The following is an 11123-nucleotide window of genomic DNA, read 5'->3' as shown; positions in this document are numbered from 1 at the left end:
ATTGCAGCCCTTGCTTTCCTCAACTCTTCTTCTCTTCTCTCAAGATTGCTCCTTCTCTGCCGACATTTCATTTAATTTTGTTATTATGTTATTTAACTATATAATCGTAACTCTTACTTCATTTTTACTACTAAAATTAAAAGATATACGACCGGTTTTCTATGCAAAGAATATGCATGTACATGTCAAGTTGACCAAAAGAAAAGATTGTGAACGTTTCAAAAGTTGTAAGAATCATTACTATATACATATACATCGAGTACTAATATAGCATATGTACCATGCGAATAATATAACACATGCATAGATCATGGTGATATGTTAGCAGATTGTCGAAATTCGTGTATAGGTTTGAGAAAAATTATTCATTATTCAATCTTTCATATGATTTTCACCATATAGCTTTCTACGTACGTAGATTTGAAAACATTAATAGTAATCAAAGAGCAAACCATAAAACATATGCATGATCATGCTAGAGAATAGAGATTCTTACCTTTATGGAAATCGGAGGAGAGTGTATTGAAGAAAAAGGTGAGGATTGTAATGCATTAGTGTGATCAAGAAGAGAGGATAGAGTAAGTGAAGAGAAGAACTGTGTACGATGAGAAGATTCATTACTAAAGGAAAAACAAAAGACTAGGAAGATAAGAATTAGAAGAAGCACCAATGGAAACCGTAACAAGCAAAATCTCTTGGGATAACTTTTTGACATATTTTTTTCCTTATATATGGTGAAAGGCTTCTCTGGATCGTTGTCTATTTTCTTTGGCTTCTTGAACCTTTTATATGCTACTTCAAGCAACTCATGTTTGACTTGACGAGTTTTAAAATAACATTACTATTACATGCACCTAACAAATTAAGCGGCGTAAGAACTAAGAAGCCATCTTAGTCGACGTCATACGCTCCTTCTACACCAAATATTTAGTAAGCGATTTCTTTCGTAGATGATCGAGTAATCCATTTGATAGTTTTGTCGGCTAATCATAACTTTATAGCTATGGAAAAAAGCGCATAGTTATGTGTTTGCGAATAAAATATGGTTCAATAAACAAAATGTTACACATATATCATTCATTTTTTTTGTCACTTTTTAAATTATTTTCTACTTTCTTGTATATGAATTTTATTTTATGTTACTTTAATAAAAAAAAATTTAAAAAGAACAGAAAACAGATATAGTTTCAGTATTAATATTGCAATCAAATCACAAACCAAAATAATTTTGTGAGCAGATTGGCTTCACTACACAAAATTTGAGAGACATTTATAACTTTCCAGTTGCACATCAAAAGTCAAAACAAAACAGCTTCCTATTTTCAGAATCTATATAAATATCAACTAATTTGTATTAACATTTTTGAAGTACATTTTGTGTTATGCCCTTTTACTTTTGTTTATTTAAAAAGTCATTTACAACATTAACTCCTAAAAAATTTCCAAAACTAATATTACTACAGATTTTGTTTCCTAAATATTTTACATTTCATTCCAACTAAATAAATAACAGTAATCAATATGGAAATAGGAACTATCATATATTTAACCACATATTCTGTTATGTTTTGAAGATATTCTATATCTGAATCATTCGCAAACAAAGAAAACAACAATTTGATTCCCATTTTGTAATCCAAAACCTGTGAGATTTGATTATTAACGTAAAAAAAACTTCGATTGACATTTATTTAAATATTATTATTAACATATATAAACTTAATAAAAAATTTAATTATTACGAATATGTAAAATTAAAAAGTTTAAAATACTATATAATGTGGTTATATAGTAGATGAGTAATAAAGAGAACATGTTGGAATTAATAAAATATTATTAAATTTGTGTCAACACGGGTTAAATCCTCATTTAATTATTTATCAACACTACTAATATTAGAATATTTGACATAAAATCAAGTTAATTTAACTAAGATTGTATAAAATAATTAAACCATTCAGAAAAATGTGACTTAATCACAACATATAAATTACTTATTATGTATTTACATCCCTTATTTTTTTTGGTTATAATAACTAAAAATCAAAATAGAATCTCAAACACTAAACAAAACAAACGAAATATAACAAACAAATGGTCATGAAGTGTATTGCAGATTAAAAAAATAATAGAAATATTTATTCGCACAACAATCGGAAAATTTAGTTATTTCTCTATTTACAAAACATCCAATATTTAACAAGTAGATACAACATAAATATAAAATTATATGTCCGCGGTGTACCGCGGGTTAAAATATAGTAGATATCATAATTCACAACTTATCTCAACTTTTAATACGCAAACACACAATTTATTACATACCAAAAAAAAATATGTACCTGGACGGTTAAAATTACTAGAATAGACAGATTTTTTTTTTTAATTTTTTTTGTCAATCATTGGGCCACAACTGACCGGTCTATTAGTCAAATTCCTATAAGAACCGGGACTCGATCCCGAGTGTGATGGTGCCTTCTACAAATCGACTTACCTATTACCATGGCACTAAGGTCAATTCACATAATAGACAAATTCTTTTCCCTTTATATAAACAGTCCAGCTATTTTTAGAATTCAAAGAAAGATGTTAACTCTTCCGGGATCGGTTTGTCCTTTGCATTTGATTTTAGTTGGTGTTTGGGTGTTTTCTCCTGTAATTTAACCAAATCCAAAAAAATCATAATTATGTTAGTTTAATAATCTGAAACATGTTTTCTTTAAAACACACTTATATTATGTTAGCCATTCATATTACACATGTATAGTGAAATTAGATTATATTGTGTTTTAAGAAAAAAATTATTTGATTTGATATCCACCGACACATTTTCTATATAATACCTAATTTTACGTTAAAATCATACCCCAAAAAAAAAAACGTACAGTTAACTATGATTTTGCTACCACTTTTTTTTTCTTTTTTTTCCTGAGAGTTTGCACTCTACGATTTGTTAACTTTATCAACAAATATATATATATATCATCAATGCCACAATGTCCACGCTTGGAACAACGTAATTTTGGGGTAACTCTCACATGAATAAATGAGAATAGTAATACTAATTTGACTAGTAAATACTTTTTCTCTAGTCAACAGACTCCAACAATCTTTATAAGATTGAAGTTTTTAAGTTTTTACACAGTTTAAGAAAACAATGATTACTGAATTTAAATATATATTTTTCTTTGATTAAAGAAATATTATTTAATTTTAAATTAATAACAATTCAAAATTTTAAATATTTTTAATGATTATTTGTTGAAATTTACAAAACATCAATCTTTATGGGATAGAGGAAGTAATAAACGTATGAATAGTTAAAATTACAAAACTCCAATCCCTAGACGTAAAGTTGAGTCGTTCGGATTAAGCAATATCTTCTTACTGCGACAATAGCCGCCCAAAGTTTTTTCACGTATTTGGATTTCGGTTTCCGTATTTTTTTCATATATAAAACTTGAACAGAAAAAAAGTTTTCTAGAGTAGTAAAATATTGCAATATATTTTTAGAGAACATCCGAACATAAGAGAAAACTAAACTTTTTAATAATTGTGTAACACCCAAGACTAGACAACATGTAATACATTCAGTCTGGCCAAAAATGTTTCTTTTTTAAAAATTTACCAATGAACAAAGTTCAAACTGCAACTTTTAAAACTTACTAACCTCAGGAAAAATATTTGGTATAATGCAAATAGCTTAGCATCTTTGTTTTCTGACTCTGTAGCATATAGAGTTGGATACGGCACATTGTACCTGCATTAGGATCATTAATTTATAGTGAATTAGTGAACAGTCAGTAGAAACACAATGGATCTATAATCCTGTTAAACTACACAATGCTTATCAAATGAAATCGAACAAAACAAGGGATCAAACTACAAAATCCAGTTTACAAGTAAACTCAGACCAAATTTAGATAAGAGTGCTATCAAAACTCAGCTAGCACTTATGAAAATTGTAGTTTCAAATCACATCAATTCCATGTATTTTAATAATTTTTTCCGTATAAGTCAAACAAAAAACAAGATCGAAGAGACGATCTAGCTCACAGTAATATGAACAATTCATTAAAAAAACAACCGATTTAGAATCCAGCTAAGTTTAATCAACATGCTGCTCAACATCAAATCGTAACGAATTCAAAATCCTGCTAAGTTCATNAAATTGTAGTTTCAAATCACATCAATTCCATGTATTTTAATAATTTTTTCCGTATAAGTCAAACAAAAAACAAGATCGAAGAGACGATCTAGCTCACAGTAATATGAACAATTCATTAAAAAAACAACCGATTTAGAATCCAGCTAAGTTTAATCAACATGCTGCTCAACATCAAATCGTAACGAATTCAAAATCCTGCTAAGTTCATTCAAAATGCTTCTTAACTTCAAATGGAAACAGATTCAGAATCCTATCAACAAGCTTATCAAGGATTATAATGTTTTAGCCTATCTCTTGCATCTATTAAATTAAGAGTTCTCGGTTTGGGATTTAGCCAATTGCAAAAAGAACAAACATGAAACACATTCAAGCCACCAAACTTGATCACACAAACACCGATAAAAATCCAAAACAAAAATGATATGCACAAAAATCCAATGTTTTGAAACAATTTACACCAAAAACAAAGAAAAGATTCCAAGGAGGAGATTAGAAATCAAAATACTCACCGGAATCAAAAAGGGTATGAAAGCAGAATCTACAAACGGGATTAGGCAGTTTCAAAAGATGAACAATTTGGCGGATATGAAAGAGAAGAAGATGGTTAAAAATAAATATCTGAACAAATGCAAAGGGCAATCTCCGAATTCAATCTCCTCCAGGTTCAGTCTCCTCCGATTTGAAGAGAGGAAGAGAAACAACACAATCGGGCAAAAAAAATTTGCTCTCAGTTATAATTTTTACCCAACCATTTGGTGACACGTCACGTACTCTTATCCGAAATTGAGCTTACTAAACAAGATGAGCTCTTCTTTTATTCTTCTTTTCTAATTTTTTTTCCTTAAAACTTCCCTTTAAAACCTCTAACAGAGAAGGTCTAAGCAAAAATGCAAAACCCTTATCTTTTGGTCTTTTGAAGGCAACTGGACCTAATGGGCTGCAATTTCAAAATGGCCCACATTCTAATATTGGGGTGTTACAAATTGACGCAATATCTATTGAACTTTACACTCAAAATTGGGTCTTATTAAGACCCTAAAAAAAACTTAAAGAAACAAATACACTTTAGTCTTTGGGTCATAATTTAGCTTTTTTTAATTGCGAACTTAAAAATAGTTGGTTTCACCACTTTAAATAACTAAATAAAATTATCTACTTCAAATGATATATGACTTTTTTATTACTATGTACGTTCATGTTTGCTGTGAAAAAAAAAGTACGTTCATGTATTCTAAATTAGGTTATATTTTTTTTTTGGTAAATCTCTGGGTTGAACTGATCGAGTGTGTAAATTGTAAGTGAAATTTCTAAATTGCCTACTTGCCATGTACATATACTTTTTATTTAGTTTAATTCTGTAAATACTTTTTTATTTGATGAAAATTATTTCATATTTATAGTAAAATAGAAAATATGAATTGTCATTGTTCCATCTTGAAATCATTGTAATATTTATTGTCAAATGGAAAGTATGTAAAAATAAAATAAAATTATAATAAAAAGTGATAATTCTATTGAAATCTATATTTTTACAGTTTTTATATTTCATAATTATATATGATATTACATTGGTAATTTTGGTTTAAACATTGTCGCACCCGCTAATCAAGCGATCACAAATTTCCCCAAAAACACTTATTTTTAATCCCTAAATCAATCATTTAGTTTTAAAACGTTTGAAGCTGTAATTCTCTTTCTTTACTTTCACATAGAGGTGTCAAGCGGGCTCCAAACCCGCGGACCTAGCTCAAATAGTACTTCAGCGGGGCGGATATGAACACTAGATATTAGGTTCATTAAAGAGCGGGCCTTGCGGGTCAAGCCCGGGTTTTAGCAGGTTACACTCGCGGGTTGGCCTGTTTGACACCTCTACCTTCACAAACTCCTCCAATTGCAATTGCAACAGCTGCGGTTAAACTAATGGAACCCAACACACGAGAATAATTATCGCACCTGAGACAAATTTGTCAATATGAACCATAAGTGTTTATTACAAATACTTCCCAAACTAGATTAGGACCCGCAGTACACCGCGTGGAATATTATTTATAACTAAAATAATTAAATTATAAATTGTATTTGTTGGTTAAATATGTTATAATTATATAATAATTGATAATTTATGGTTTAAATTTAAACTATATAATACCGCAATATAATTTTTTTTTACATAATATTTATTTAATCAATTTAATTAGATATGTTTATTCTCTGATACCGATATTATTAACAAAATAATGAAATGATGTTTTACCCGTGTAACACCAAAGTAATGATATTTTAGATTTATATAAATATCGACAAACCCGTCCTGCTATATAACTCGCACTATATCATTTTAATTTTTAATATTTATTGTTTTGTATTATAAATATTAGATTGAGTTGATATGTTATTTATTAAGATTGTAAACATTTACATTTTATAAGATTGACGCTTCTTATAAAGTTTAAATATTTATAATACTTAGAATTCTTAAAACGTTGAGTACTTCTCATATTTGAAGTTTCGTAAAAGTTTAAATATATTATTAATATTTTAAAGGTCTTCTAACTTTTTTAAAAGTTGAAATATTTATACTATTTAAACTTTATAAATTTGAAAAATCATAAATGTTTAAATATTATTTATTTTTTTTAACATTTTATAAAGTTTAACTTTCTAAAAAATGTAAATATTTATAAAATTCACTTTTTATAAAATATAACAATTTATAATATTTAACTTTTAAAAAATCTTTAAATAAAGAATCAGAATAAACCAAATAAAGTTTTTAAGTTTGAATGTCCGATAAATCAAGTTTTTTTGTATTATGAATCATTTTGGTCTCTTTTATAGTATGACTCTGAATCATTGCCCAACTTTTTTAGGCGATGTGGGATATTGTACCCGTAAATTGAGTAATATATGTCTGTTTTTAAAAATTTGTATTACATTATATGCTGGAAAAAATCACAGTTTTAATTAATTAAATGTATTATAGAATAATTCAAGATAATTTAAATATAAATTCAAATAAAAATGAAAAGGAATCATATATTTATGTTTGAACGAGGTGGAAAGATTTTCTTATTTTTCTAATCTTACCTATAATTAGTTTTAAATTTTTTGGTAACTAATATTAAAGTCAATATAAAAATTTTCGGCAAAAATACTAGATGATAAATCAATTGTAAATACTTGTAAACCGGAACAGATAGTCTCAAAAGCCCAATAAAAACCTCAAAACAAACAAAGGTACTTTCTCTAGGCCTGCAGATTTTCTTCATCCATAGGCCCAATTAGCTTCTCAAGCCCAATTATATCTTTCCTCGTCAGAGATCATCGACTCGATTCCTCCTCCTCCGCACCGGTGATTGGGTCGCAATGTTTGCGACGGGGCTCACTCTATCTTATCCTCTCTCTTTCAAAACCCAAAATCTCAAGCTCTTATCTCTTTACACGGATTCGTCTCCTCACTCAATCGCTCGTAAGGTACTTGCTCCAGTTTCTTAATTTAAATTTACATTGCTTGACTGTAGACTGTACATATCGTGATTTTTTATTTATTGGTGTCTACAGTTGATTAAGGAATCGAAGTTATCAAGAGTTTTCAGTCGAAAGATACAAATCGTAGACTATGCTTCATTAATTCAAACCTTAAGCCAGAGAAGATTGCCTGAAGTAGCTCATGAGATCTTTATCCAGACGAAATCAGATAACTTGTTGCCAAATTACAGAACCCTTTGTGCTCTAATGCTTTGTTTTGCCGAGAATGGGTTTGTTCTTGGAGCAAGTAAGATTTGGGATGAGATGTTAAACAGCTCTTTCGAGCCTGATCTCTTTCTCATCTCAAAGCTTATCTCTGCTTATGTGAAGGTTGGTTGTTTTGATGAAGTTGCCAAAATCACCAAGGATGTAGATGCAAGGTACTCTAAGCTGCTTCCGGTTGTGTACTCACTTGCTATATCCTGTTTCGGAGAGAATGGTCAGTTTCAATTGATGGAGGGAGTTATAGAGGAATTGGATTCAAAGGGAATGCCGTTAGATTCTGCCACTGCTAGTGCGGTTGTCAGATACTATAGTTATTTGGGTTCTTTAGATAAGATGGAGCAGGCTTATGGCCGGCGGCTTAGGAAGTTTGGGATTGTGATGGAGGAAGAAGAGATGAGAGCTGTGTTGCTAGCATACTTAAAACAAAGGAAGTTTTATCGGCTTCGTGAGTTTTTGTCAGATGTTGGCCTCTGTAGAAGAGACCTGGGGAATCTGTTACGGAATTCTGTATTACTTTCATATGCAGCTGACTTTAAGATGAAAAGCTTGCAGAGAGAGTTTATTGGAATCCTTGATGCTGGTTTCACTCCTGACCTTACCACCTTTAACATTCGCGCCCTTGCGTTTTCTAGAATGGCTCTCTTCTGGGATCTACATCTCACTCTTGAACATATGAGACGTTTGAACATTGTTCCAGATCTTGTGACTTTCGGATGTGTGGTTGATGCATACATGGATAGGCGACTAGCAAGAAATTTGGAGTTTGTATACAACCGAATGAACTTGGACGATTCTCCTGCTGTCTTAACTGACCCCCTTGTATTTCAAGTACTCGGAAAAGGGGATTTCCATCTTAGCTCAGAAGCTGTTTTGGAGTTCAGTCCACGCAAAAACTGGACGTATAGAATGCTCATTGGAGTTTATCTCAAGAAAAAGTTGCGGAGAGATCAGATTTTCTGGAATTACTAGCTATTCCTGCCACCTCTTTTCTGCAGTGACTGTCATGCTTTGCTCATTATCACAATCCGGATGGTTTGAAACTCATTGAGGCTTGTGAGTCTTCTTCTTTGCTCATTATCACATTCCTATTCCTACATTATATTACAAAGTACAGGCACATATTTACATTCTTGCATAATTTGCATTATACCAAGTATTTGGCTTCTCCTTTTTTTGCTCCTTCTTTGAATTGATGGATCATACCTACATTATATGTATTTAGATGTAATGATTGTTAAAAAAGCTTCAGCAAAGCAATCAATATCAATAATAGTTATATAAAACCTATTAAACACAGTTTCGAGGACAAGTATATTATTTTGGGTGGTGAATATGTTGATCATCTAGGACTACTAGATCACAATCCAAAGTGTATCTATAGGCTGTTTATTACTTAAATTTACTTCAACTATTTTCTTTTACTTGGTATCGGAAGAGTTGTGGACCTTCGACATATTGACTCCTCGAAAGTAAATTCCGGCAATTTACTTTAAAATAGAAGCCTAAATTTAATATGCACTATTTTTAGTAAGCTTAACTGAAATGTACGAATAAAGACAGAAGGAATGAAGCGAAAGATAAGGTGAGCCACTAAACCTGCTGAAAGAGAAGAAAAGGCTCCGAGAATAAAGATGGATCGCTGGTGAGGGTTTTAAATGTAACACAACAAGGGTTATTGTGAGTGTGTTCTTGTTTTGTATTTTTTTCTTTTCACTAGGTATCTTGTATAAGACGCTTCTTCTTCTCTCTCCCTCCCTCTTATGGTCTCCTCTTAAAAGTGTCTTGCATGACCTGTTAGGAGAGGGTATAAGAGCAAGGAGAGAAGGAAGAAGTCGATTCTTCCTTCGGATATATATAACTTCTTATATCCTTATTAATTATTTTTAGATCGACTTCGATCATATCTCTCTTTTAAGGAAGAAAAATGGCATCTGAGATCTCGTGGGACGAAATCAAGAAAGAAAATGTGGATCTTGTAAGAATATATATTTTACATATTTGTGGTTTTTTGGTATAAACCACAGTTTTGAACCAGCTAAATTGGTCTTGTGGAAATTCTAACATTAGAACTATTTTGGTGACAATTTTAGGAGCGGATCCCTGTTGAAGAAGTGTTTGAGCAACTAAAATGCTCAAAAGAAGGTTTGTCAAGCGATGAAGGAAAGAAGAGGCTTGAGATATTTGGGGCAAACAAGCTTGAAGAGAAATCAGAGAACAAGTTTTTGAAATTCTTGGGGTTCATGTGGAATCCTCTCTCATGGGTTATGGAGTCTGCTGCAATCATGGCCATTGTTTTAGCAAACGGAGGAGGAAAGCCACCGGATTGGCAAGATTTTATTGGTATTATGGTGTTGCTTATCATCAACTCCACCATCAGTTTCATCGAGGAAAATAATGCTGGCAATGCCGCTGCAGCTCTCATGGCCAATCTTGCCCCTAAGACTAAGGTAGGCAAATTTTTAGCAATACAACTGCACATTCTTTTTTTTTTTGTTATCTAGTGTATGATGTTTGATTGTAGGTGTTGAGAGATGGAAAATGGGGGGAGCAAGAAGCTGCAATCTTGGTTCCGGGTGATCTGATAAGCATCAAATTGGGTGACATTGTTCCTGCTGATGCTCGTCTTCTCCAGGGAGATCCTCTCAAAATTGACCAATCGGCTCTTACCGGTGAATCCCTTCCAGTCACCAAACACCCTGGAGATGAAGTATTCTCAGGATCAACCTGCAAGCAAGGTGAGATTGAGGCTGTTGTGATTGCTACAGGTGTCCACACCTTCTTTGGCAAGGCTGCTCATCTTGTTGACAGCACCAACAATGTTGGCCATTTCCAAAAGGTACTTGAGAAATGAACAACTTTTTTGGATACTGTAACAATTGGTCTTCTGTCTTGGCTCTTACAGTTGGTTTTTTGTTCAGGTTTTGACTTCAATTGGTAACTTCTGTATATGCTCAATTGGATTGGGGATGTTGATTGAGATATTGATTATGTACCCTATCCAACACCGCACATACAGAGACGGCATTGATAATCTGTTGGTACTTTTGATCGGAGGAATCCCAATTGCCATGCCAACAGTTTTGTCTGTAACAATGGCTATTGGGTCACATAGACTCTCTCAACAAGGTGCCATCACCAAGAGGATGACTGCAATTGAAGAAATGGCTGGAATGGATGTTCTCTGCAGTGATAAAACTGGAAC

General features: G+C 31.7%; 2 protein-coding genes and 1 long non-coding RNA gene across 5 annotated transcripts in view; 2 read left to right on the top strand and 1 right to left on the bottom strand.

Annotated features, from left to right (window-relative positions):
- Window positions 1–2204: 2204 nt before the first annotated feature.
- Window positions 2205–5010, bottom strand: LOC104773582. The gene is made up of 3 exons (XR_765143.2): window positions 4678–5010; window positions 3671–3760; window positions 2205–2653 (listed from the first exon to the last, which is right to left on the bottom strand). It is a non-coding gene; the product is annotated as an uncharacterized LOC104773582 (long non-coding RNA).
- Window positions 5011–7508: 2498 nt separating this feature from the next.
- On the top strand, window positions 7509–9564 carry LOC104773581 (pentatricopeptide repeat-containing protein At3g42630-like). Of its 3 annotated transcripts, none has more exons than XR_765141.2 (3): window positions 7509–7642; window positions 7730–8974; window positions 9482–9564. XR_765141.2 is itself a non-coding variant. In XM_010498225.2 (2 exons), exons 1-2 carry the CDS (start codon window positions 7535–7537, stop codon window positions 8888–8890), a joined length of 1269 nt encoding a protein of 422 aa, XP_010496527.1. In that variant the 5' UTR covers window positions 7509–7534; the 3' UTR covers window positions 8891–9564. The 3 variants fall into 3 exon arrangements, 1 of the variants encoding a protein (XP_010496527.1); XR_765140.2 differs by having other exon boundaries at window positions 9478–9564; XM_010498225.2 differs by having other exon boundaries at window positions 7730–9564.
- LOC104774330 (ATPase 8, plasma membrane-type) overlaps window positions 9511–11123 on the top strand; it is a gene marked incomplete at its 3' end in the record, with an annotated part of 2710 nt that continues 1097 nt past the window's right edge. The window contains exons 1-5 of the mRNA XM_010498228.2: window positions 9511–9598; window positions 9838–9896; window positions 10012–10368; window positions 10443–10757; window positions 10840–11024. Coding sequence (XP_010496530.1) covers window positions 9846–9896; window positions 10012–10368; window positions 10443–10757; window positions 10840–11024 — 908 coding nt within the window. The remainder of the gene's footprint in view (window positions 9599–9837; window positions 9897–10011; window positions 10369–10442; window positions 10758–10839; window positions 11025–11123) is intronic.

The sequence above is a fragment of the Camelina sativa genome, unplaced genomic scaffold (assembly GCF_000633955.1).
Source record: "Camelina sativa cultivar DH55 unplaced genomic scaffold, Cs unpScaffold00583, whole genome shotgun sequence".
Lineage (NCBI taxonomy): Eukaryota > Viridiplantae > Streptophyta > Magnoliopsida > Brassicales > Brassicaceae > Camelina > Camelina sativa.
Note: the sequence above shows the minus strand (reverse complement) of the source record. Positions and strands in the feature narration are given on the sequence as shown.